General features: G+C 37.6%; 1 protein-coding gene across 1 annotated transcript in view; it reads left to right on the top strand.

The window, feature by feature from the left end:
• Positions 1 to 27500, top strand: part of LOC122801532 (interleukin-1 receptor type 1-like) — a 1281849-nt gene that overhangs the window by 539012 nt on the left and 715337 nt on the right. Inside the window, exon 4 of the mRNA XM_044070952.1 lies at positions 26085 to 26259. Within this exon, the coding sequence (XP_043926887.1) occupies positions 26085 to 26259 (175 nt within the window). The remainder of the gene's footprint in view (positions 1 to 26084; positions 26260 to 27500) is intronic.

The following is a 27500-nucleotide window of genomic DNA, read 5'->3' as shown; positions in this document are numbered from 1 at the left end:
GAAAGTCAGTGAAATTGAAAATGGTAAAATTATCCTTCCTACAAATTGTCTCTTTAGGGGGAATGGTGGGCGAAGGTGGTCCTACATTACAAGCACTGTCAAGAGTAACAATATTCAATGTTGTGTTAAGTGGAAAGTCACTGGATTCACAATTCTCCTGCCTGTAAGCTAATTCCACCTTGGGTTCGGTCGCCTCGAACCCCCCCACCCCTTTGCTGTAAAGTTGCTGAAAATCCCGGTGTGACTGCTTCCGACCTTTTTCAGCAATTCTTTCACTTCTTCTTAAGCTGTCATTGTTAGCTCCTTCAGGGTTAAACAGATTTTTTGTTTCCTTTTCTCCTTGGTTAGCAAAGACATTGTTGTTGTTCCTGAACCCCTTTGCGGTGGGAATGGGGTATGCTACTCCCTCCTGGTATTCCCTAAGGTCCCTTTCAAGCTTTCTAATTTTTCTATTTAAAACTTTGACACAGTGCTGGTCAATCTCGTTAAACACGTTGTCATAATTTCTCCTAACACTAACAAAATGCTCGTTGTTAGTAACATTCTGATTTAGATCATTCAAATCAGCTAATAAAATTTCCGCTTTACTTTCATATTCTTCCACAATCAATTTTAACATTTCCAGCCCAGCTTGATTAAAAACACAACATAATTTGTCATATAATGCAGTTCCTGAACAAACACAATTAGGAAATTTAAAAAAACGTAGCCCCTTGGGGACCCTGCCTACCCTGATGCATTCCTTTAAATAATCAATTTCCAATTGATTGTTTTTAAAAGTGTAAAGCTTGTCCTTGAATAAATTAAAACTATTTTCAATCCCAGTATCAGAATTCAATTCAACAGTACCTGGTTGGAAATAAAATTGTTGCTCAGTCCAGGCTCCAAAGTTAAAACTTTTGTTGTTGTCCTTGAGTAAGCTGTCGTTTCTGGCAACAACTTTCTGAGCAGCACCAGTTTTATTTGAAACCCCACCAACACGAAGTGCCTCCTGCAATCGTGCGACTGGTTTAGGATCCTTTACACAAGCATTAACAGTTAATCCCAAAGCGTTAGGTTGTCTGGTGGTTTTTTCAGCATTAGCGGGTTGCTGATGAAGCAAAATTTCATTTTGTTCCTTAACCTGCTTCAACAGTTCACTAAGCAGGTTTAGGACTTGCGAGAACTCTGCCCGTGTTACCGGAAGTTCTTCCGTGTCATTCCTTAGAGCAAGGGGCGTCTCCAAAATGTTAGTGGTGTTCGTTCCTTCTGCCATGGATAACAAGAACCAAGAACGTAAAATGAGCAAAACAGACCAAGTAAGACAAAATCCACGGCACACAGGATCCGAACAAAGTGCTCCAGTCACCAAGTAAAATAAATTCCAATTGATCATCATTGATGGGTGGAGTTTTAGCTTAATTGTTGATGCTATTTAGAAGTTGTTTGGAATGGACAGCTTGTTTGCCTTGAAAAAGCCTGGTAATTCACTAGGTGAAAGCGCTTGGCTTATTTGTGTGTTTGTTGTATTCAACTACCTATTTGGAGAATTTGCTGTACAAAATTAAAAGGAATTTATTTTACTTGGTGACTGGAGCACTTTGTTCGGATCCTGTGTGCCGTGGATTTTGTCTTACTTGGTCTGTTTTGCTCATTTTACGTTCTAGGTTAGAAAAGTTATTTCCAACTAGCTTACTGTTATGTAGTTTTTGGACTAGGTATCAGCTAGTAAAACATGGCAATTACTAATATTGTAAGCCATACTCCACTACGGCAACAAACATCTATCATGCTCTGAAAATGAAGTATATGTGAACATTACTATAAAGATGAACACATTTCACAAATAATCATATATTTCTGGATTAACTCAGTTGATGCCTTGAATAATTCCGCAATTTCTGTTATAACTGAAGTACAAGCTTTCATATGATAAGTGGGAAAACTCAGTTATACAATCTCTTACTTTGATAGAAAACACATTAAGGTTTAATAAAGTATATTAAAGTGCTGATATATTCATTGCTCCTGATAATGTAATTTGTACTAGTGACACATCTCTTAGTAGGGTGATACAATTGCACAAGGGGTAACTTTGTTACCTCACAGCATGAGTTTCTCTGGCTCAGTTCTCAGCTGTGGGGTGCCTTCTGGGTGGGATCTGCATATTCTCCCCTGAGGTCATTTGAGTTTTCCCCTCATTCTCCAATTTCCTTCCATATTCGCCAATTTCCTTCCATATCCAAAAGATCTGCGATAGGCAGACCTGTGACTATAAAGGCTTGACAATCTACTCCCTGCTTGCCTAATTGTTTCTGTGGATGATAGCTGTTCATGGGGTCACTCACTATAGCAATCAGATGTGATTTAACAGCTGTGGATGGATAGCTGGAAGTCTTAGTAGGTTTAAAGAAGTATTCATTTCTATGAGCATCAAGCAGTCTGAGCTGTGACATTTAAAGTAGTTTATTTCTATCTTTTGGTGTAGTTTATTTCTTATTGCCTTCTAGCATGAATAGTTACAAGCTGTTTCTTAGGTCTTGTGGATCAATCAAAATCAGCTGCAAACTTCTGAGTGGTATTGTGTCTGTTAGCAAATATATTTCAAATGCTGCACTTAAGGGAGATCTGATGATCCTTCCACAGATAAGAAGAATGCTACAGAAATGGAAAAGTAGTGTTTAGTGTGGGCTGAGACATGAAAACAAATAGCACCAGCATTTTCTGATGAGTGTAGATTGTGAATATGCACTTCGAAGTTTTGGGAATGACCTCTGAAGAAAAGAAAGCAAATCCAAATGTATCTTATACAAATGATGCCAATGCGATGATACTAGCAAGCAGAAACACAGAAAAATGTAACCCGCTCATAATTCTGTGTCCTGCATATTAATGCGGGAGCTTTGAATTTCCCAGTGTTTTAATACATTGATAGAGGTAATCCTTGACAAACTGGTTGATACATACATAAGCGTCTTCATTATGCAAGCCTGCATTCCATCACCCTTTGAGTAACTATACTTACTTACAAGAGTTTTTTCAATAAAACATCCATGTCATAAACAGCCTTCTAGACATTCAAATGGAAAACTGATGACAATATAATTGTTTTTTTTGTCTTTTCTCATGTTTCCTTTTTAATGATTCAAGAATTTTTGATTTATGTTTTTTTTTTTAGATTACTGGCAGGACTTGTTGATGCCTTGATGAGTAAACTGAAAACCAAATAAGACACAATCAAATCCTTAAATAGATTTATTACATATTCATTTGTTTCTCTTAGCATACATTAAAACATAACTAATAAAATGAATGGAACTTATTTTTAAATAAGTTTCATGCCTTCAGAAAATGTTCTGTATTGCTTAAGTAAGCAATGCTATGCCATTTATCCCAAACTCATGCTTTTTTCTGTTTTAGAATGTTTAACTGGCTTAGATTTCTAGCCATTTAAATGTTTTGCCTTCACAGCACAAGTAAATCCAACTTACAGTCGAAAACTATCCTTGTTTTAAAAGCGCTACTGTCATTCACTTTTGAGATGATTCATTTAATAAAAAGAATATTAACAAGGCTCCTTAAAATGTGAATGTAACTTGTAATAAGCCAAAAAAGATATAAATTAAGATCACTACACTGATGTGATGTTTTCAAGCATACTTTGTTAACTATCGTGGCAGTAGTTTTGAAACTATGTTAAGAAATTACATACTGATGTTATTTAGTTACAAAGTACTGAGTTTATAATGCACAGCTGTTTCTGACCAGACTTGCTCTGACCAGACTTGCTCAGTTTGGTATGATAACATCAGTTACATTTGTCTTATAGCTAGTGCAGAGTACAGGGCAAACTATGGTCTTAACATAAGTTAGGAAGATTATAAATGGGTCTCTGATTATAACCAGCCTGTTATGTGTTAGTGACTTGGTTGTCAAGGCATTTAGCACAAGAGCAAAGGTCAGGAGGTGAATTTTGGCATCCATGTCAATAGCAGATAACAAGTGGGTTATCAGTGGCAAACCAGTTTTAAATTTTTGTAGTACACGGAGCTTTATGCAGTAACTAAAAAAGTGAACACCAAGGACGTGGCACATATATTTAATTAAGCATTTTCATCCAAACAAAAGGACTTCTTCAGAATAACAACCAATCAAAAACAACCTTTTCTATACAAACATAAAAATCACATGACAATTTCATGCATCAGCTGACTGGTCAAATACGTAGTGTTGCAGATTTCCTTAACACCAAGCACGGAGAAACCATTGTGTTGTTTTTGTTAGCTTTACATACTCCCAGATACTAAAAAAATTTTACAGAGAAAATAACATAAGGGTGCTAAGCTATTACAGCTTTCACAGGTAGAACACATTTACTGCTGGCAAATAGATAGCAGCCACCATAGAAGAGTGAAGTGAAGTATAAACAGTTACAACCGCTATTAAACATTCCATTTAGTCTGGAATGTACACTTTATATAATTATATGGAGGGTAAGGGGGTTCTTAGTGATGAGCTGCATTGTATAATTATAAGAAAGGGAAGAGGGTGTCTTGGCAATGAGCAGCATGTTTTCATGGCATAAGGGAAGGGATAGAGGGACCTAGGCATTAACTTTGTATTTTCTGGGTTATGTGCAAGGGGGGAAATCCTAGACAATCATCTGTTCATGATTTTATTTATTTAACTGGGTAGTTGGAGTGGTATGAAGATTATTTACGGTCATGACCTGGGTGACATTCAAAATACATCTGCAAATTAGGGAATATCAACAGAAATATTACAATGTTTACACTTACATAAAGTATAGAACTGTACACTCAAGAATGATTTATATATTAGTTGCATATATGTTAAGAAAAATGAGCAGTATATATAAATAGAGTCAAGCAGTGAGTATTAAGCTAAGCTACGTATGATAGATGATAGTTACCCCTTACTTCCAAGATCATAGCTACCCATGCCAAGCCGATTGTTAATACTAAATGCAATAATAATTAGTTTTTTTCATTTTTCAAAATACAGCAATTGAGCTCGGCAGCTATACACAGCTGAACTGTTTGTAGTCTGTGCCTCTGAAGCTAGAGTCTACTTTAGATTGCTGAAAACTTAAAATCTTGAGCGCTCACATGAGTGAAAATGCAGATATTCAATGTTCATTTGTTTGGATCGCAGTACAGTGGAGATCGGGATATTTGCCCTTTTCTCACTGTAGTGCGATCTTGGAGCTGGAATATATATTTAGTGGGGATGTGGGGGGGTGCAGCCCCCCACAATAGCGATTTCGAGTACCTGCATATTCGCTCATGTGAGCGCTTGAGATTTTAAGTTTTCGGCTATATAACATAGACCCTGAAGCTATTGCAGTCTAAAGTTATATATGTCAGTATGGTGGACCTGAAAATGTTCATACATTATCTCCGGCTATTAGAGAGTAGCAGGTTGGTATGATGGCATATCAGTTTGCAATTGGTGGAAAATAGTTGTAATACAGAAGCTTTAATAAAAGACAAGATAAGTGTAAGGCTGCCTAGGCAGTAATAGATAGCCAACTAGGTTTCCTTAGGGGAAAGGTGGCAGTGTTCATAATTATCAGAAAGGGAAACATCCATAGATTTCATTAAATGCTATGGTAGTTACATTTTAACTAGAAATTAATGTACATACTCTGAGGGTATGCTCAAATTTGGAAAAGAATATCACTGTTGCTTGGGTTTAAAAAGTAATAGGATAGATCTCGTAGGAAACTTTCAGCTGTCTGAGAACATAATCACAAGTTAACTTGACATGACCTTTAAATGAAAGTGTAGGGTCTAGCCAAATGAAAAAAAATATTTGTAAGAGTATCCTTAAGGGTGTTTTATGACAGTAATGCAATTGTAGGAAATGTGCTTTCTTTAGATTATTATACCATAACAAGGAACACACTTGTTGCTTTTGACAAAGTAATTTTCAATGTATTATGCTTAATGCAGGTGCACACTTTTAGAGAGTCAGTGCTGCAATCCTCTTAGAGTGGGGACTGTAATTCTTTCTGTCTGCACTCAGTAAGGGGAGGTAATTTATGTAACATGTTAAGTGTGCTTTTGGGACTTGTGATTTCAGGTGATTTATTAAAAAATACAGTACTTTTACTGAAACTTGAGGGACACTGGAGTTAAATACTTTCATTTATGACAGACTCTTTGGTTATTTAGTTAGATTTTGAACCAGGTTAGAGAGGTCCCATCAAATCTGTGATTTTGAAGTTTTGGTGGTGCAGCGGTTAGCGTTGTCGCCTCATAGCAAGAGGTTCTCCCATTCAATTCTCGGCTGAAACGCCTTCTGTGTGGAGTCTGCATGTCCTCCCCATGGTCAAGTGACATTTGAAAGACATGCAGGTAGGTGCGTGCATGAATGGGTGTGCCTTCTTTGAAGATTTGGCATCGGGCTGGCAACTCGACACCGTAAAAACCCACTACCAATCATTAGTGGACCGTAGTTCCGCTGTGGCGACCCCCTAACCAGGAAAAGCCAAAAGAGATATTATGATAGTATATGAGATGTCATTTTAAAGCTTATTTTGGATCCATGAAGTGTGGACCAATTAAAATTCCCTGATCCATGTTGGATTAGATGCGGTCATTAAGCAAGCATACTCAGGCAGTGTACTGAAGCCATTATGGAAACCATTCTATGAATGACATGATAGGGTGTGCATATGCACAAAATGCAGAAGCTGGCTTTATACAAGTTTTTCTACCATTTTTATAGGGAACAGAGACTTGCTATAGGTTGAAACACTGAAGGGGATGAGGCTAAGGCCATATTTGAGAGAAGAATGATGGCAGTATGTATACTTAATTATATCTGTAAATAGAAATAGGCTAAAAATGTGACAGACTTGGCCATGGCAGAGGTCCCCATGTATAGTATCATAGGGTGAACCAGACAAGAATTAGATTGCAGGTAGTACTGGTTTGCTTGGTAATTTTTTGAGAGCAGATAAGTTATTAGCCTTGAAGTGGAAGAGGAGATTTACACTGATATGAAGAGCACTATTTGGGTTTAGGATACTGCAGATGTGAAGAGGGGAACTGTCCTCATGTGGTGATAAATAATTATATTCATAGATGTCATAGGTTCATAGGTTCATAGGTATGTACTAGACTATCGGCTCTATGACCTATATAAGTCTAGCCAAACGAGGTTCCCTGGCTTTTCTCACCCAAAAAAATTATTTTCCTGTGCCCCTGTTGAGCAGAGCCACAGCAGCGATCCCCGAGGTGAATTTCCTGTTTCCCAGCAGTTGTCAAGATTTCTCTTAAAGAGAACTAATGAGGAGCTTTGCTTGACATGAATGGGTAGCCTGTCCCAGAGCATGGGAAGTCTCTGGGACAGGAATCTATCCCTCCAGCATGTTCTGTTTATTGTGTTGACAAGGTTTAGGTCCCTGGAGCATGTGGCTCGGAGAGATTGGGATTTCTTTAAGTGTAGCATGTCCATCAGATCTGGGTTAGACATGGCTTTGTATGTCAGGCAGAGGTCACCTCTGAGTAGATGCTATGAGATGGAATAGAGCTGGAGTTTTTTTAGATGGTCTGTGTATGGCATTTGTTTGAGGCTAGTAATCCTCCTAGTGAGGTATTTCTGTGGCCTTTCTACTTGTTGCAGATGTCTTGCAAGGTACATGCCAAATGGGGCATTGTACTCTATAATGGGTCTGATGAGGGATGAGTAGAGAGGAACAATGACCTCTCTTTTCTGGAGGAGAACCCCTTTGTGATGAGGGGTGCCATGTAGAAGGATTTCCTGACTACTGTGGTGATGTGATTATCAAAGGAGAGACTACTGTCCACCTGTGTCCCAAAGTCTCTTATCACACTTTCGGTGTTTAGTAGGCTATTGCCCATGTGGGAATTCATGGGTACGGTGTTTTTCCCAAAGGGGATGATAATGCATTTCTTGGCATTGAGCTTTAGGCCATGATTTTGACACCAAGCATCAGTCTCAGTGAGGCCTCTTTGTAGAATGTCCACGTCCTTAGGTGAATCAATTATGTCTCCTAGTTTGCAGTCACCTGTAATTTCATTAACCAGAGACCAGCTGTATTAGCCTGGACTTCAGAGAAGTAGATACTGAACAGGAGGAGATCCAGGACCGAACCCTGTGGTACTACACTTGTCACTGGTCTGAAGTGGGATTTGGAGTCAGTTACTTTCACTGTGTGGGTTCTGTCTGTGAGTCAGTTGCTGTCTGTGAGTTAGTTGGCTACCCATCTTGTGACATAGGGGTTTATGCCTAGTCCAGTGAGTTTATCTATGATACCAGAGTGGGGGATGGTGTTGAAAGCCTTGGCAAGGTCAAGATAGGCTGTGTGCACCACCTTACCCATGTCTGTATATTCCAAGGCCACTGAGTCTTATGACCATCCATTGCTTGCCCTTACCCCCCACCCCAGGCTGCACCTCCTTTCTACAGGGGGACATAACACTCAGTTGATGGCATGATTGATTTAACTTATAACTATCACTACTAAATATTGTTACTATTGTATTTTTGTGGAGCTTTTCTCCCCGGGCCTCCACTGAAAACGGACACCTGTTGTCCAGTCAGACTATCCTGGTAAACAAATGTCAAATAAAACAAGTAAATAAATAAATAAATACATTTCAGAATACCTAAGGACTAGCAGACATAATTATTGCATTTTTTCAGAGCAAGAGGTTTAGCTGCATTTCCATCTAACATCTAGTCTCGGTTTTATTTCTGCAAGTCTTTTTGGTTTCTAATATTGTGAAGGGAATGGACCCCATTCCTAAGTCTAAGTATGATTAAAGTTCATGAAATTAGTATTGTTTCAGTCTTTGATGCTTTCCAGAGGTGCTTTTCACAGCACCCACAATGTGCCCAGTAATGACTCCTTCTGAAATTTGTATGGAGTTACATGCATCGGTAACATAGCTAAGTTGTTGTTTCTTTCTGCTTTTTCCTGGTTAGGGGTGGCCACAGCAGAACTCCGGTCCGCTAATGATTGGCAGTAAATTTTTACGTGCCGATTTGCCAGCCCTGATGCACAACCTTCAATGAAGGAATGCCCTGTCATGCATTTCCCACACAGAAGACACTCTAGCTGAGAATCGAACAGGACAACATCTTACTGTGAGGTGACAATGCTACCGCAGCACCACCACCGCAGTCGGTAACATAGCTAAGTACGACTGTAAATTCTGTTTTATAAGACCCATTAATCCTACTATTATTGGACCCATCTGGTTATCCTTCTTTCACATTGCTCTCATTTCTGCCTGTAAATCCTGGTATTTTATGACTTTGTGTCTTTCTGTACATAAGACACTGTAGTCACTTTGTGCAGCAATTTCAGTGATGGTTTTCTCATATCTATTTTTTGAACTGTTGGTTATGGCTGATCGCATATCCTATGTGGTATAAACTTCATTATTTACTATAATGCTTTGCAGCTCATGTTTTCAGTGCTTCTCAGCTACTTCATTATTATAATGTTTGCACAATAACAGTGCAACAGTTTTGTCACATTATTATGCCTTTCAGTATACAGTCCTTCTGTCATTAATGTACCATACCCAGCAACAAGATGTGCGACTATTTCCAATTCTGTTTTACACAACCTGCATTTGTCTGTTTCTCCCAAATGTTCAATGGACTTTGTAAACCAATGTGTATGTAGCCCACTATCCTGGGCTGCCAATATTAACCTTTCATCTTTTGGTTTAAATTCACCTCTCCTTAACCATTTCTGCATTCTGTCCCAATGAACATGAGGCTGTTCCAAGAGTTTTCTGTACTTGCAACTATATTTATGCATTCTCCACATTTCTTGCCTTCTTATTTGATCCTTCACCTTATATTCTTTCTTTTGTTTTTTGGCACATTCATTTGCTGCCTGATTTTTATCTACTTCCAGTTTGGTTAACATTCCTGGTTGACACTGATATGCATCTACTAAAATAAACAGGGAATTTATCTTACACTTATTCTCCTCATGTTTTAAAACTTTCACTATGTTCAGAGCTTGTGAGGTCAGCAGATATGTATGCAGTCCTACGACTGCAGGGCTATGCATATAATCAATTTTGAGGAGGCCCATACCTCCTTCAGAACAGGGAATATATAATTTTGGGATATACTGATTTTTATAAATCATTTGGTAAGCATGAAGCATTTTTCTTGTTTTCCTGTCCACATGATCTAATACCTTTTGGGGCCAGACAGTCACTCCAAAACTATAAGTTAGGATAGGAAGAGCAAATTTGTTTATAGCTTGAATTTTGTTCCTAGATGTCAGAGCTGTTTTCAGTATTAATTTTAGTCTTCTGAAATATTTCTTACTAAGTTTTATTCACATTTGTTTATGGTTTTTTGTTGATTCTTAATCCATTCCCAAATATGTATACCCTCCCTCTTGCTCAAGTTTTGTTTCCTGTCCCAAACTGATATTTTCTTTGTGGTGCAGCTTTCCTGCTTTAAAAGTTGCTTTTGCACATTTATCAAGACTAAATGACATTCTTATATAATCTAAGAAAGTTTTAACCACTTGTAGTTGAGCTTTCAATTCCTTACCTGATTAACTATATAGTTTTAAATAATTCCCTAAAAGAAGATGATAAGTCTTTACACTTTGTTGTTTTCTGGGAACCAATTTTTATCCATGACCTAATCTGTTAAGTAGACAGTGTAATGAGTTAAGGGCAAGATAAAAGAGCAATGGTGACAAAGATTCACCCTGGAATATCCCCCTTTCAATTGTTATCCCTGGAATACTAATTTGTCCTTTATCATGGCTTAACTGCAAGGTGGTTTGCCAATGTTTCATGATCACTGTAATGTAATCGTTCAGTGTAGGGAGTGTCTTATACATTTGTAAGCACTCTTTCATCCATGAATGTGGTATGCTGTCAAATGCTTTTTTATAGTCTGTCTAAACCATACTTAAGTTCTTCCCCTTTTTGCCATTCTCTAATATGACTTTATTTAAAAACAAGTGATCCTTTGTTCCATATGACTTTCTTTTCTTACCCTTTTGTTCTATTACCATGAGTGAGTTGTCTTTTAAATGACTGTAAATAATCTTGGCATCACTTCCAGTGTATAATTTATACATCGTCGGAAGGCAAGTTATTGGTCTATAGTTTATAAGATAGCTTGCAGGTCTGCTCTTAAGAAGCAGTAATCTTTTTCCTGTTGTTAACCAGGAAAACCAGTCTGTTTGGGGTGCACATATAAAAAGTTCTTAATAAAACAGTTTTTGTAGCTTTCAGGATTTGGTAACGTGTAGAATTCTTGATTATTTGACTCTTTCTATTGTTCCCTGGTAGCATATTTAGTCCTCATTTGCTCCCTAATGCCAAAAGTTAGTCAGACAGGGTAGCTCCCTTTTTGTCTAAGGATCATAACATAAAATAGACTATTGAGAATTCAGTTTAGTATTGATGGAAATTTGAATGTGTGTGATGATATGAGGTATTGCCAGCTACAATGGGAGAAGTAGGGTAGTGGATGTGTAACATATGCCAGCATAGCTAGCAGGAGTTTTCTAAAGAATTATAAGTCATTTGTATATCAAACTGATTTGCACAGGTGATTGTGTTGAAAATGTATTTGTAAAGCTGCTTGTGTTAAAAAATATGCCAACAGTGGGCCCTGCTGGACAGAAAAAGAAGTCTTACATGTATGTCAGACTGTATGGCAACTATTGAAATGAATACATTGTAACAGAGGATACTGGAAGAGAAGAGGTTAATCTCAGTCCAGCTAACTTTGAAAAATCGTTTGAAATTAAATTACTTGGTATAAGCTTTAAAGATTGTATTTCACAGGTGTCAGTGCAGCCAGAGACAACAAGTTTGTACTAAGAAGCCTTCTGTATTGTGCATGGAAGTTTGAAATTGTTTTATGACTTCTGGAAGCTGCAACAGATCTTAGAAAACTCTATATGTCTATTACAGACATCCTGCAGATATCTTGATAGGTATATGCTAGATTCTGGTTCAATTGCTAATAAAGGGGTTGGTATGGGTACCACATGTCAGATGACCAGATGTGTGTGATGTCATTCCGTAATCCAGGACTACAATGATGTTTTAATACTAGGTGAGACAGAAGTCTCAGAGCAATCTGTTTTTGAAACCTGACATACAAGGATCACAGACTCACTTCATCTTGCCTTGCATTAGTAAGCAACTAGGGAATAGTAATTCTTTAGATCAATCAGGAAAATATAGTAAGATTAGTTAAGTGCTATTTTTCTGTATCTGTGTAAATCTATTCATCTGTGTTATTTTTAATATTCCTGTGATTGAGACTCTGGTGTTTATTATAAATATATATTTAGTATTTTCATGTTCTTTTATTATTTATTATTAAATATATCTAAACATCTCATTTTATTTGGTCCTTTAGAGAATATTTTAACCTTTGAGAGTATTTATATTTATTTAGTGACACTGTGGCCACTCCCAAGAGCCTTGTCACATTAATCAAACACTACCATTTGTATTAATATTAATTTCACTCAATTTAATTGGGTACCCCTGTAAGAGCCTTGGAGTAGCTGGCTTTGGAATGTCTGGTGGCCATAACTACCTTATAGTCTAGGTAGAGGGGCATAGCTAGTAAATCTGTGCCAGGCTTTCCCAGGTGTGTGTGTGTGTGTGTGTGTGTGTGTGTGTGTGTGTGTGTGTGTGTGTGTGTGTGTGTGTGTGTGTGTGTGTGTGTGTGTGTGTGTGTGTGTGTGTGTGTGTGTGTGTGTGTCTGTGTGTGTGTGTGTATGTATGTGTGGGAAAATCAAATTGCAAAGAGTGTGTGTGTGTGTGTGTGTGTGTGTGTGTGTGTGTGTGTGTGTGTGTGTGTGTGTGTGTGTGTGTCAGCTACTTGGAGCAGGGACACAGAGCACAGATTTCACAGAGAGAGTGGTGGAGGACTTAGCTTGGACACTCAGATGAGGACTCAACTCTATAGCTGTGCCAGTGGGGAGTATTATTGGGGGCCTTGAGAGAGTGAAACAGAGAGAGAGAGAAACCCAGACCTCACAGTGAGTGTGTTCCCTGTGTGCGCTTAAGGGAAATTGTGCTTGGTGCAGAGAGCTGCATCTGGAAATAGTGTGTGTACCTATCTTTGTTAAAAGTGAATATCCCTCACCAGTGTATGTGGTGAGGATTCAGGCTCTTTGATTACTGGCCCAGAAAGGGGACATCACAGGGGGCTCTTTAAGTTAGGCCCTATAATGACAGCAACAGACAGTGCTGCCCTTTATCACAGGTTTGTTTATTTTAATAATGGGAGAACATGTCCACCATGTACAGTCTCTTCTGCAGGGAAAGCAACAGGAAACAAGGGTTCAAAGCTCTTTTTACTCATTTACAGATAACTGACAACTGGCTAGTTCAGACTTTCTAGAAGATCTCAACAGTGCATAAGAGAGATTTCATGTTTTTGTGGAGGCATCCGGGATAAAATGCAATGCCAGAAAATCAGTATTGCTTAAGTGCATAGGGGTAGATTATGCATTGAATTCTCTAATCATGCCAGCATCAACTCCACCAAAATATTTATGGTTGTTAGTATGCCCAACGTGGCATAATACAGTCGAGATAAACCTTAAAATACTGACTTAAAGATAAAGGAACACTACTTACCAAAATTTAATAATTGTTATAGGATCACTGGCAGAATTCAAGCCCTGCCAGTAATTATAATACCCTTATGCATCTGCAGGATCTAATCAACACAGAGGTCTTGAGGGAGTCAGTCAGAAGAATATCTCCAAAGCTAGCTTATATTCCTAAATGTTATGGAGGATGGGGCCTTCCTAATTTGTCTTGTTATGCTATGACCCAGTTACTCAAAGTCAGTAATAGTGGAAACTTGGAGCTGTCTGGGCAAGTGGATGTGACAGACAGATGGGGATGTTTCTGCAGGAGTGGTTATAAGAAATTAGTAAGGAGTGTGCTAAATATGCTGATTTGTAGTGGGGGAAAGGATTTATGAATAAGACCTGGCATCCTCAAAGTATTATTGCCACATTAGCAACTAAAACAATTCAGCACTACTTTAAAAGAGGTGTTTTGGACTGCATTTAGTTGATGGATGACATAGGAGGTTGCACCTTTAGAAATATTTTGGAACAGAATGCAGAATTTCAGCTTAGAGACCAAAAGTGGTTCACTTACCTACAGTTCAGACAAATATAGACAAACTATACAGAAATGACTGAGAGGGTTGGAAAATATTTATCCTAGTTCAAATGGTCCAGAGTGAAAAAAGAGAGGATGAGCATGATTTATAGGGACATGTGGGAAGCAAGAGTTGACTAGGAAGGAATGGTGCCCATTTTGAAAAAGTCTGGGAATGCTCAATAAACGAATGAGATATAAGTCCCAGCAAATGTGCATCATTTATAAATGGTGCCTCACACCCCAAAGACAGCACCTACAGGGATCTACACAGTCTGATGAATGCTAGAGGTGTAATGCTCCTGGAGCAGGTAACTTCCATAGGTTATGGGACTGCATAATGGTTAAATGTTGCTAGGACATATTATAAGCATGCTGGGTGTAGTATATGGGTGCTTCAGAATTGGAATCCAGGCAGTAGGGTTGCAGGGCCTGTAATGAAGATCTAATGGTCCTTGGCTAGTATTGCTAATATTTGCAAAGAGCAGAAGTCTAAGAAAAGGATGATCCAGATGAGACTGTCTATTTCATCACCTAGGCTATGTTCTATATTCCTTTAAAAAATAATTGGTTCTCAAACTGACATCCCTTATGCTTGGAGCACCCTATTTGAGTACCTTAAAGAAAAATCTGGTGACTGATCTGTGATATTTAATTTGTGTTATAGATATTCTTCCCTTCGCAAGAAAGTCTCTATGTATGTACCTGTTTTCAGGAAGAGGTCTAACTGGTGATATAGCAAAGCTTGTAAATATGTAAATACTGTAGATATATTTTTGCTGTTGTTTTAAGTCCTTTCAAACAATTTTCAGATGTTATTGATCTGCTTGTTGTAATGTTGTTGCTGTTTAATTAATAAATAAATGTAATGCAGTTAAAGTATTGATGGGAAGTGGCCAACAGCTGCCATATAGCAAGACTGTGTGGTTAGTAGCTGTTTCTAATCTTCTGTGTTATAGTCTTCTTTCAATGATAATTAGTTGAAACATTAATCTTTAGAATGAAAATTTCTCCAAAGCCAACTTCACACTTCTTAAGACAGAAGTGGTGAACTTCATGACACCCATGCAGACAAAAAATACAGTTACAACTGCTGAATCCTACACAAATGAACTGTATAAGCACTTACACAAGTCCATGGATCGTGCTATCCCAAACAGAACCAAGATGCTATCTTCCAAAAAAAGGAAGCCAATCTGGTGGTCCCCTGCCATAAACAAACTGTACAACAGAAGGGAGAAACTGTTGCAAAAGAGAGTAAAATCCCAGGAGTGGAGGAGCTCCCTGGTTAGCCTCAGTAAGAAGCTGAGATCCCTTATAAGATCCTCCAAAGCTAGCTATGAAAACAAAATTGCCACTGATTCCAAGGACAACCACAAAGCACTCTATAGCTTTGTCAAGAATCTCGATGGCAACAACCAGATCTGCTCTGGGTTACAACACAAAGGCATGCAAATTACAGAACCAACTGATATTGCCAACATCCTGGCAGATAGGTTCAGTGCTAAATTTACCCTCTCACCCCCTAAAGGGCCCATATCTATACAGGAAGAAAGCAGAGTCCCTGTAATCACAACTACGCAGGTAAAAGCTGCACTCTCTAAAGCCAAAAACACAGCATCCATGGGACCGGACAACATCCCAGGCTGCGTTTTACATGAATTTCAGAACGAACTGGCTCCCCACTTAAGCACCATATTCAATAATAGCCTCACATCAGGCTTTGTGCCTACTGAATGGTGCACAGCAACAGTTATCGCTCTCCACAAAGGGGGAGCCACCACTGATCCCGGGAACTATTGACCTATTAGCCTGATGAGCCTGGTCTGCAAGGCTATGGAACGTATCATCATGGAACTCATAAACAAAGACATTGATAACCTCCAAACTCTGGATCCCACACAGTTTGGGTTTGTGAAAGGCAGATCATGCCTCCTGAACCTGATCGACTTCTTTGAGGCAGTCACCGAAGCCGTAGATGAGGGTAAGGTGGTTCACACAGCCTATCTTGACCTCGCCAAGGCTTTCAACACCATCCCCTATTCTGGAATTATAGCTATACTCACTAAACTAGGTATAAATCCCTACATCACAAGATGGGTTGCCAACTGGCTCACTGACAGAACCCACACTGTAAAAGTTGCAGACTCCAAATCTGACCTCAAAGCAGTGACAAGTGGAGTACCACAGGGTTCAGTCCTGGAACCTCTCCTGTTTGGTATCTACTTCTCTGAAGTACAGGCTAACACAGAAGGCCTCTGACTAACAAAGTGTCAGATGACTGCAAACTAGGAGCCATAGTCAAGTCCCCAAATGATGTGGACATCCTATAGAAGGGCCTTGCTGAGACAGATGCCTGGTGTCAGAGCCATGGCCTCAAGCTCAATGCCAAAAAGTGCAGTGTCATCCCCTTTGGTAAAAACTCTGTACCCATGAACTACCACATAGGCAGCAATCTACTTAACACCAAATATGTGATAAGAAACCTTGGGACCCAGGTGGACAGTAGTCTCTCCTTTGATAGTCACATTGCCACAGCAGTCAGGAAGTCCTTCTATGTGGCACACCTCATCATAAAAGGGTTCTCATCCAGGAAAAAAGAGGTCATTGTTCCCCTCTACTTGACACTCATTAGACCTATTATAGAGTACAACTCCCCTTTTGGAATGTACCTCACAAGACATCTGCAGCAGCTGGAAAGGCCATAGAAGTACGTCACAAAGAGGATTACTGGCCTCAAACAAATACCCTACACTGACCGCCTCAAAAAACTCCAGCTTTACTCCGTAGCATATCGCCTACTCCGAGGTGATCTCTGCCTAACATATAAACCTATGTCAAACCCAAAGCTGTTGGACATGCTACACCTAAAGAAATCCCAATCCCTCTGAGCTACACACTCTAGGGACCTAAATCTTGTCACCACAATAAACAGGACATGCTGGAGGGATAGATTCCTGTCCCAGAGACTTCCCATACTCTGGAACAGGCTACCCATCTATGTCAAGCAAAATTCTTCATTAGCACTCTTCAAGAAAAATCTTGATGATTGGATAGGAAATAGGAAATACACCTCGGGGATCATGTCTGTGTCTCTGCTCGACAGTGGCACAGGAAAATAACTTTCTTGGGTGGCATAAGCCAGGGAACCTTGTTGGCTAGACTTACACAGGCCCTTGGGCTGATAGCCTAGTACCTACCTATGAACCTATGAACCTATGAGTCATAAGGACATAACAGGGCAGTGACCACTGAGAGATTTACAGAGGATGTCTGCATGAGAATATCTCTATGGTATATTAATGAAGACCAAATCAAGGAAATAGTTTTATTTCTAATTAGGTTTGGTCTAGTTGCTTCTGTAAGTAGCAGTCCAAAAGGAGCAGCTAGATGCTGGAGTGGTAGATGTAGCTTACATAACCATTTCAGATTAATGTCCTCATACAGAATAAGATTTTCTTTGCAATAGTTAATTAGAATGCCATGTATTGCTTGTTCAAAGAGCTTACAACAAGCGGGTGGTAAATTGTAAACTAAACTGATATTTGCTGTAGTGTCGTTAAAACAATTGATCATATTATTACACAGTTAAGGACAACTTTATTTTATATGCTGATGCTTTTAAGTTGAGACACATAGAAGTCAGGTTTGGATATGGCTAGGAAGATTATTCTGCTCCTGTATTAGGACCAGTTCTGCTGTCACAAAAAGTGATATGGTTGAAATGACAGAATTCATCCTTTATCCGTGTTTCTGTTATCACTGTGATATTTGGGTAGGAAAGCACAAGTTATGTTTCTGAGGAAGAAGCTTAATACATACACTGCAGTTGTTCAAATGCACTAGCAGTATGCCCTTATTAGGATGAGCTTGTGTGTTTGCATTGTATGCAATGATAAAGCATGCTTATATGAATTTAATAGTAAGTACAATGGAAACAGCTGATAGTGATACAATAACTACAAAATTAATCATTTGAGTCATTAGATTGTGATTATACTTTTGGAACTTGCATCGGGCCATTCATAGCCGTCTTAGCCAAAGGGAAATGTATGGCAACAGTAATTATAAAAGTAAAGAGGCAGAGGTGGGTGGGAAAAGAGAGTGCAAGAATGTTGCATGGCATTAGTCCATGTGCAGTGTAGAACAATCAGGCCACACTTGCTCCATAGGGATTAGGTAGGCCAAGTAAGTCTAAGAAGTCCTTGAGCCTTACACTGTATTGTTTTAGTGCTGTATTTTTTTTATGTAGATGTAACTAATATAAAGCAATCATCTGTGTTACCTAATCACCTGAGTGATGCAATCAGAATATTGATCATATTTAAATGAAGCTAATTCTACAAGCACAAACAAGTAAGGATGGCAGCAATCATAGAAGGAGAAAACTGGATGGTAACAAAAAGCAAACAGTAAAGTAGAGGATTCTCAATTCACAATATAAGGCAACCACCCATACCCCTTAATAATTCAGGCACTCTACATTCTGATGTGCTGAAAATGTTGGTTATGTCTATGCAATCAAATGATACAGAAATATAAAGATAAGGTAGCAGCAATGCTACAAAGGATAAAGCAATATCATAAAGTAGACCATTCACCAAACAGGAAGAATATTAACAGGGTGGCAGTGGATTTCAGAATGTAGACCAGTGAAGAGGCATAGGCTGTGTAAATAAGTCTGAGGCCTGCTATAAAACATTAGTAAATGTAAGTTCTAATTCATGTTATGTCTGATGGTGGGAGGCATGTTGCTGCAGGATCTGAAAATGTGATGTTGAAGTCCTGTTCTGAGAATAATTACTTTCCTGGATTTAGGCAGGGTAATAGGACTTTGGTAGTAAAGGATTGCACTAATCATCTCAGCCAGAGTTAGCATAATATGTTAATACCATCATACACTGCTAATTATACTATGGAATGCTTTGCAGCTCATCACTGCATTCAGTAGCTCATACAGTAAGCACACATTAAACATATACCACAGCTGCTTTCAGCCAACACTCTTCAACAGCTAAAATCTACATTGGTAAGTTAAAAGTCAAAAAAATACTGGCTCAGTAATGTTGTTCAAATCTCAAGCTATCTTAAATCATACTTCTAAGAATGAAAGCCACAGTAATATAGTATGTTTAAATGTTTCATAAATCTTTAATTTAAAAGACAAAGCAGGGCTATAACTGAGCTTTTGCTCAAATCATCTGCTAGGACAGCCACATAAGTCAAAATAATTCACAAGGCTAGAGTACGTATATACACACAATGTAAATGTTACAGAAGTACAATTTACATCTGTTAAAGACAGAAAAAAGCAATGAATGGAAAAGAGTAATTCAGTAAAAGGCACAGACATTTCCCCTTATTAGTTAGGCAAGATACAGTCAATTGTTGTCAACAGTGGCCCCAGACTGACTGATCATCCTTCCATTTGTATTAATCATTCCATCCTCAAAACAAAACAAATACAGGAAAGCTAAAATAATCACTGAAAGAAAGCTAGTAGCATACCTTTACTAACCCTGTGGGGACAAAGGAGCAGATACGCTAGGCAGAATGAAGAATATTCAGGTGCCGAACATGTTTTAAAGTATTATAGGGAACAATGAAACAGCACAGAGTTTAGAATTCTAGCAACTTTAAACAAGCACTTAGATGTAGGATACTGCCTACACTTCCATCCCACGTCTGTCTGCAGATTTAAACCTAGCTCACAGTCTCACAAGGCCCAATCTCATATGCTTCACAGAACAATCAGTCTGTTCATGTCAAGAAAATTAGGAAACTAATCCAATCTGGGAAAATACAGGAGTTCTACAGCAAGCAGTGGGGATGTCCTGCTGTTGTGTGTGTGTTTTTAAGCACAAGTACCCAATATAAGACAGTCTTCTATGCCCCTTAACAATTTTAGTACTCAGATACAAAGAATATTAGCTGCTTCAAGGTAAAATTATTGCTAAAAGTATAAAAATCATAGTAGTAGTAATACAATTAGGCAAGAGAACTGTCTAATAAAGCAGGGTGTACAGTATACTACAGTATAGGTTTTCCAGTTATGGAGACTGCTAACAAGATGGTATTGGTTTTCCAAATATAGTGCAGTGAAGAGTATTACAATCTTAAATAAGTCTAAAGCCTGCAATTGCTTGATGGTAAATATGGGTGTCCTGTATTTACCTTATGGCCACTACTGATAGATGTATTGCTGTTGGTCCAACAGTCTTTTTAGTATGTTACTACAGTTCTGGAGTGGGGAGGAATCAAGGATCTCATGGTGATTAGGGAATGTGTCTTGCAGTGGCATCCAAACATGAGGTAACCAATTCCATACATAGCTGGAATGAGGGGGCCTCACATCTTCATAGATGTTAGGGGGCAGGAAGCAACCAGGTAAAAAAAAAACAAAACAACAAACACTTGGAAGACAAGACTTTGGTCATAATTTTATTGCTCATTATGCTAATATTGTTAACAAGGATGTACCACAGACTTGATATGCATTTTGTGTGAAGAGACTTGCAAGAAAATAAGACAGGTGAGTCATTATGTTATCAGACAACATATTAATATATTTGCGACATAAGCAACTAGCATGACCAAATGAGGTCTACATCAAATCTCCATGAAATGACATTGCCTGTGCTATTCCTTAAGCTCCTTCTTTATGAATACCACCCTCAGAAGCTCCAGAGCTTATCTAAACAATCCTATCTTGATGAAGGTTACCACCTATCCCACTTTTCGAGGTACAGTCTTTCTTTGGGCAGTTGTGTACCGCAAAAAATTTGAAAAAATGGCAAAAATCCTGAGATTTTAGGACAAAATTATTTCCTATATTTTATGTAATAGTTGCATAAACAGTTATTCTGCATCTGAAACACCTAAATGTTATAAGAAACAGAATAAGCAACTAAAATGCTACAAGAATAAGCTTTTATTTAGGCAAAAAAGTGAAGTTCTGTCCTTGGTGCTGTCCGTATGTATGTTTTGCCCTGCAAAATCTGACGTTTGTACCAAAAATGTCCCACTTTGGGCATTTGAAAAGGTGGCAACCCTAATCTTGATTTGTGATTTAATGTGGCGTTGACTGGTAAGAGAAGTTTTGTTTGAGTTTGTATTTTATTTTTTACCACTGTTTTTTACTGTTTGCAGGAAGGAAGGGATAGCTTATAGACAAGAATATTTACTTTGATTTATATGTTCTTGTTTTACCTTTAATTTTCACTGATGGTTGTTAGAAAGGGATAGGTTTTAGACAGTCAAGTTCTATCCATCCTAAGAGGCCTAGTCAGCTATAAATTCACACAGACTGCAGACAGGACAAACCAGAGCTTACCTAAATAATCCTACCTTGATGTGTTGATCTTTACTGTTAAAAAGAAGTGTGATAGTGAGCAGAAGCTACTGCATGCAACATAAAGGAATTACAAGTTTTGCCTGACCTTCAGAACTTGTACGGTCAGAACAACAACTTTAGTGTACTCACTTTAGTATTTAGTTGTATATTGCTTGTGTGATTTTTCTCATAGAATTTGATTTAAGTTCTTTGAATACTGTTGTTACTGATTTTGATTAGTCTTTCTTTTATAATTTTTTATTTGTTTGAAGTTGAATATGGATTCCTTAAATGCATATGGCATTAATAATTTGCTAAAGCACAAATATCTTGTACAGTGTAATAAATGCTATGCATATTTAAAGGTAACATCTGATAACACTTGTGATCTGTATTCCTCATGTGAAAAGGAATTACTATTATTACAAGTAAATCTAGACTTACTGATAATGATTGCACTTGTACAGTTGGCATGGATTGGAGAACTGCTGTTACATACATTAATGACTGGCCTGGTAAAACAAATAATGTTAGGCAAGTATTCAGCAATCTGTAGATTCAGAGTGTTCAGAAGGAAACAAAAACAGAAGGGAAGGAAGACGTTCACAACAAATAACAAGGAAGAAAAAGAAAATGATGAATGTAAAGTAAAGAGAATATATACACTCAAAAGAACATTGCTTTATGTAACACACATATTACAGGGAATGATGACATTTTTCTATCAGAAAACTTTCAGTCTACAGAAAATGCATCATTTTCCAAAAGAGAAGGTAGAAAAAAGAAGCAGAAAGTGAAAAGGAAGAAATCAAAACTGAACATGGAAGGGTTGAAGAACATTATTGTAAGAAAAAATAAGAGAAAGACAGATGTTGACTACTTGGTTCAAGTTGGATGAGAATTGTATGCTTGGAAATTTAATACTCAATGAAAACAGTGGGATTAATAAGACTAATGGTGATGAAGATCATTGCTTTGTAACAATACATATAGCAGATATTACTGTATTATAAGTTGAAGATACTTCAGATCTGGTCAGAAAAGATATCCGTGTAATTGGAGATTTAATTATTAGAGGAACTGATACTTACATTTGCAGAGAGGATAATGAACATTGAATAGTGTTATACTTGCCAGGAGCAAAAATAGAAGATGTGAGAAAAGCCCTGGAATGCCTTAAAGTAAAAAAGTATGGATCTGTATGTCAGTACAAATGATCTCATCCACAAGAATTATCTGACTGCTAGTAAGGAACTTATAGCCCTCTTAGATAGTATAGCTTGTACTAGCATTAGGACATATTCACAAATCACATATAGAAAGGATAGTCAGGTCACCGTGAATGAAAATATTTTTTTGGGTACATGGAAAAAATGTCCTGTTTTAAAAAATGGAAATGTGTAGAGCATCCAAGTAGTGTTGGGCACAAGTGTTCAGAGAAGATGGTGTGCATTTGTCAAGATCAGGGAAGAGAATTTTTGCAGAACATATTTTGCAATATCTGACAAACACTAGGCAGGATTTTTGCCAGGTCAAAAATTTAACAGTTCACAGATAGCAACATGTTATTGCTAGCAGCATTAATAATAAAGTTTTTTATTGCAAAATTTGCTACATTCTCACAAGATTGATGTTATCATTTATGAAACATGGTTAAAAAACAATGACTGGAAACCAGTTCTGTCAGGGTATAAATGTTTTTACTGTAACAGACATTCTAACAAAAACTCAGTTGGAGGTGTTATGATAGGGATTAAAGATAGTCATGAGACCTGTGATTATTACATGTTCAGTGATAACACCAATACTATAGATGTGCAACTGTGACAATAAGGACAACCCTGGAATATATAACAATTGTTGGAGTGTATCAACCACCAAAGTCAAGTGCTGATGACCTAGAGGAATTCATACATTTCTTGCATGCAACACAGGAGGGAAAATAATATTAGTTGGGGACTTACATTTACCCAAAGTAGACTGGAATATGTTCAGGAACAGCAATTGCTTCAGACTGTAAAAAAAAAACTACCAGTGAATGGAACATGCTAGAAATTGTTTGTGTTCCAAAAGAAATTACTGTTACTTCAAGTCAAGTTTTGTCACCGTTGATGTGCAGTGATCATGGGGTTATAAAGATTCATTTGTTGCTAGATAATGCTGCCAAACTAAAATCCAAACCAATGCACAGAAGACTGATTACAGATTATATTGAAGCAAAACAGTCACTGTGTAAAACTAACTGGAGTGATGTCTTTAGTGGAAAACTGCAGATGGAATGTGGAAAGTTTTAAAAGAGAAATTGTTTGAATGCAAAAAATAAAAATGTTTAACCTCAGGATCTAGGCATACAACAGGGGGATATATTTCCATAAGAACAAGGTACCTGATTAACATGAGAGACAACAAATATAAGAAATGGAAAAGAGGTCAAACTACAACTTTGAAAACTGAAATAAACAAGTTGGACAAACAAATTTAGCACTGTGTGAGACAAGATCAAGAAAAGTTTGAAGAAAATGGATATAATGATATTGAGTATTATAGGTGACCTTTTTATAGATATATAAGATGTGGGAGTAAAGACAAACAAAATGATAAACTGTGTGCAGATTCTAAAATTTATTCTCAGACACAACAGATTATAGATATATTTACAAAATCTCAAGCAAAACAGTTTAGCTCCACAAAGGGGGTGATAAGTTGTCCTAGTGACATCCAGGTAACCTCAGATACTGGAATCAAATTATATTGAAAAAGAACTACACAAACTGGATCCAAACAAAGCACATAAAGGAGACAAAATTAGTAATAATGACCTAAGAACACTTCAGCAAGAACTTACAGTGCCATTATATCTATTATTTACTAGGTCATATAAATATGGAGAGATTCCATAAGATTGGAGACATGAGCTTATTAAACCTGCCTTTAAGGGAAATGGAAGTAGAACAATCCCATAGACATATAGACCCTTAAGTCTACTTTCATCTTGTGGAAAAATAATGGAGAATATAATATTGGATAAGTTATTGTCAGACTTGGATAGGTTGGGACTTCAAACCATATATCAGCACGCATATGTTGAAAATAGATCTATTGCCACCTGTAACATGATGTTCTGTAACAATATAATAGCTATGAATGAAAACTTGTGATGTGATGTAATTTGTATAGATTTTATTTCAGCATTTGACAGGGTTTTACACAAAACACTGATCAATAAATTAGAACGACTAGGTATCTATGTAGTCTTGATAAGATGGATAGCTGCATGGCTTACAAACAGGACATGGCAAGTATCATACAGCAACTGGACAAGGTGAAATTCTTGGTTGTAGTCAGGGTGTCCCACAGGGCTCTGTCCTAGGTCCTTACTTATTTAGATTGAATCTTTCAGACCTAACTTTTTCATCTGAGGTGCTCTACAGTCTGTATTCCTGTATGCAGATGACTTGAAATGGGGTAGACTGATTACATGTGTTACAGAAAAGGTATGTCTGCAAAAGAACTTGACTAAATTGACCATTTGGGCACAGGATAATAATATGCTGATAAATACATAAAAAACTAAGAACATGAGATTTGGGAAACATAAACTGAAATGCAAATATTTAATACAGCACACAGTGATTGAAATTGTAAATTTATTTAAGGACCTGGGTATATGGGTAGATCCAGGTTTCAGTTTTTTTAATCATATCGACCAATAGGTTAATTATAGTTATAGAACTATAGTTTGTAAGATTTATAAAGTCTAGGAAAGCAGAAATGATGACGTCATTGTTTATTAGTTACATTAGACCCAAACTTGAGTATGGAATAACAATATGGAAACCTTATAAGAAAACAAGCATGAGTAAACTGGAAGAGTACAGATGAAATATACCAAGGGCATCCATGCATGTGAAAATTGAAGTTATTGTAAATGACTAAAATATCTGAACTTGCACAGTGTCTCTTATAAATACTTAAAAGGAGATCTTATTCAGGTATAAAGGGCATATAGAGACAATTAGCTCTAGGAATGCTTAGGGTTGTTAAAAGGTAGTAGAGAATCATCAGACAGCCTATGAAGAAGATTCTATAGGAATGAGAAGTGTACTAGCTGATTCTCTGAGAGAGTAGCATGCATGTATGCATGTAGAAGAGAATGCATGGAACAGACTACTACATTATATTAAGCAAGTACTAGTTTAGCTATTTTTAAGAACAGCCTAGACACTTATTATGGGACCAAGTATTTTGTTATATTGGCAAGCTATAAGGGCATTAATGCCCATGCTTGAAATATTTGTATGTATTTATGTATGTATAATTCTAGAAACTGTAATGTAATCTGTGAGATGCATAACATATTTTAGTGAACATTTCATGGACAGTAATCAAGTGGCTGTAGGCCTCATGTTAACTCATGCCATGCCATGGTTGCCTATTACTGGAAAATGCTGCTCTCTTAAAATGGTACGGTTCCTTACTGCATCAGTAAACCAGACAAAACTGATAATTTAATATATGCTATGTGATATACTGCGCTTAGAGCACAGAAATGAGAGAGATCTAATACTTTTCATTTGCAGGAATTCTACATACTGTTCACGGCTGAATGTTTCACTGACAGTCTCTCCAGCACTGGAATACAAAACATGCTCACCTTTTAGTGATGTAAGTGTAATCGATACTCCAGAAATTCCATGTCAAGCAGCTAAAGACTTCTTGACAATAGATCGACAACTACAGATATCCTGGTACAAGGTAAGATCTTATAAAAGTTTATTAATAAATATGCACAATTATTCTTGAAATTATGTGTTGCTGTTCTTATCTGTTCTTTGTTTAATACTATTTAAATCTCTTGTTTTGAGTGAATCTGCTTGGCTGGGGTGGCAGCCATCTTACACTCAGTTGTGAGTCATCTAAGTGAGAGTTAGATTGACTAATACAGATCTTGGGTGACTGACAGCATTTGAAATTTAGATTACACCTCATTTTCATTGGTTTGTTTGTTTGCTTCTGTTAAATTTAATGTTTGTTGTTGCCCTGACTGCAGTGGCATGGTTGCATGTAGTAGTATTTCTTTAGCGGGTGGAAAATGCAAGTACAATTCTCCCTTCTTGTACTAGAGAAAGCGTACCTTCATGTAGCATTGGTGAGCTTCTTATCCGTTTTTACCTTGTCTAAACTGTTATACTGATTTGCACAAATATCCTCTTAGCTGCATTGATGGATTGCACAGTTACATATATATCTTCTTAGCGGCATTGATGTACTCAGTTGCACATATATCATCGTAGCTGTATTGAGGTACTCAGTTGCACAAATATCCTCTTAGCTGTATTGATGTACCTAGTTGCACATATATCCTCTTAGCTGCATTGATGTACTCAGTTGCACATATATCCTCTTAGCTGCATTGATGTGGTCAACTGCACAAATATCTTCTTAGCTGCATTAATCTGCACAACCTAAGTACCAGTTGGACCTGGCAGCAATGGTTTATACTGAACATAAAATCAGTTCATCAAACTTCCACATTAATATTTTCCCAAACCCTATTTAGATCCTGACTTACTTTAAATTTAGCACCACTGGGCATCATGGGGAGTGAGCACACAACCCTTGTCTATTTCCAGGATTACAGCACTTAGAATCCTAACGCAGTGCATGAAATGCCTCATGAAGAACCCTACTAAACTCAGTCAGAGTACTCTTATCTGTGAGAGGTGAAAATACTAACTCAGTTGGAGGTGTTTCTCTCTCTCTCTCTCTCTCTCTTAGCCAACTACATGCAGTGAGCTCAAAACTGTCTTACCCCCACCCACACGTATGAAACATCAACAGATTACAAACACTAAGCCATTTTATGCTAATGCCATAAAAAAAACCTTTATCTAAGCCTCCTAGGACTCCAAAGGCCAACCATCAGCCTAAACCCTCATATTTATCTCCTGTACTCAACCCAGCATTGGTACCTTGTATCCAACATACAGTTTATT

Source organism: Protopterus annectens, chromosome 5.part0 (assembly GCF_019279795.1).
Source record: "Protopterus annectens isolate FY-2018-M chromosome 5.part0, PAN1.0, whole genome shotgun sequence".
NCBI classification, from domain to species: domain Eukaryota; kingdom Metazoa; phylum Chordata; order Ceratodontiformes; family Protopteridae; genus Protopterus; species Protopterus annectens.
The sequence above is the reverse complement of the archived record's forward strand: the minus strand, read 5'-3'. Positions and strand labels throughout refer to the sequence as shown.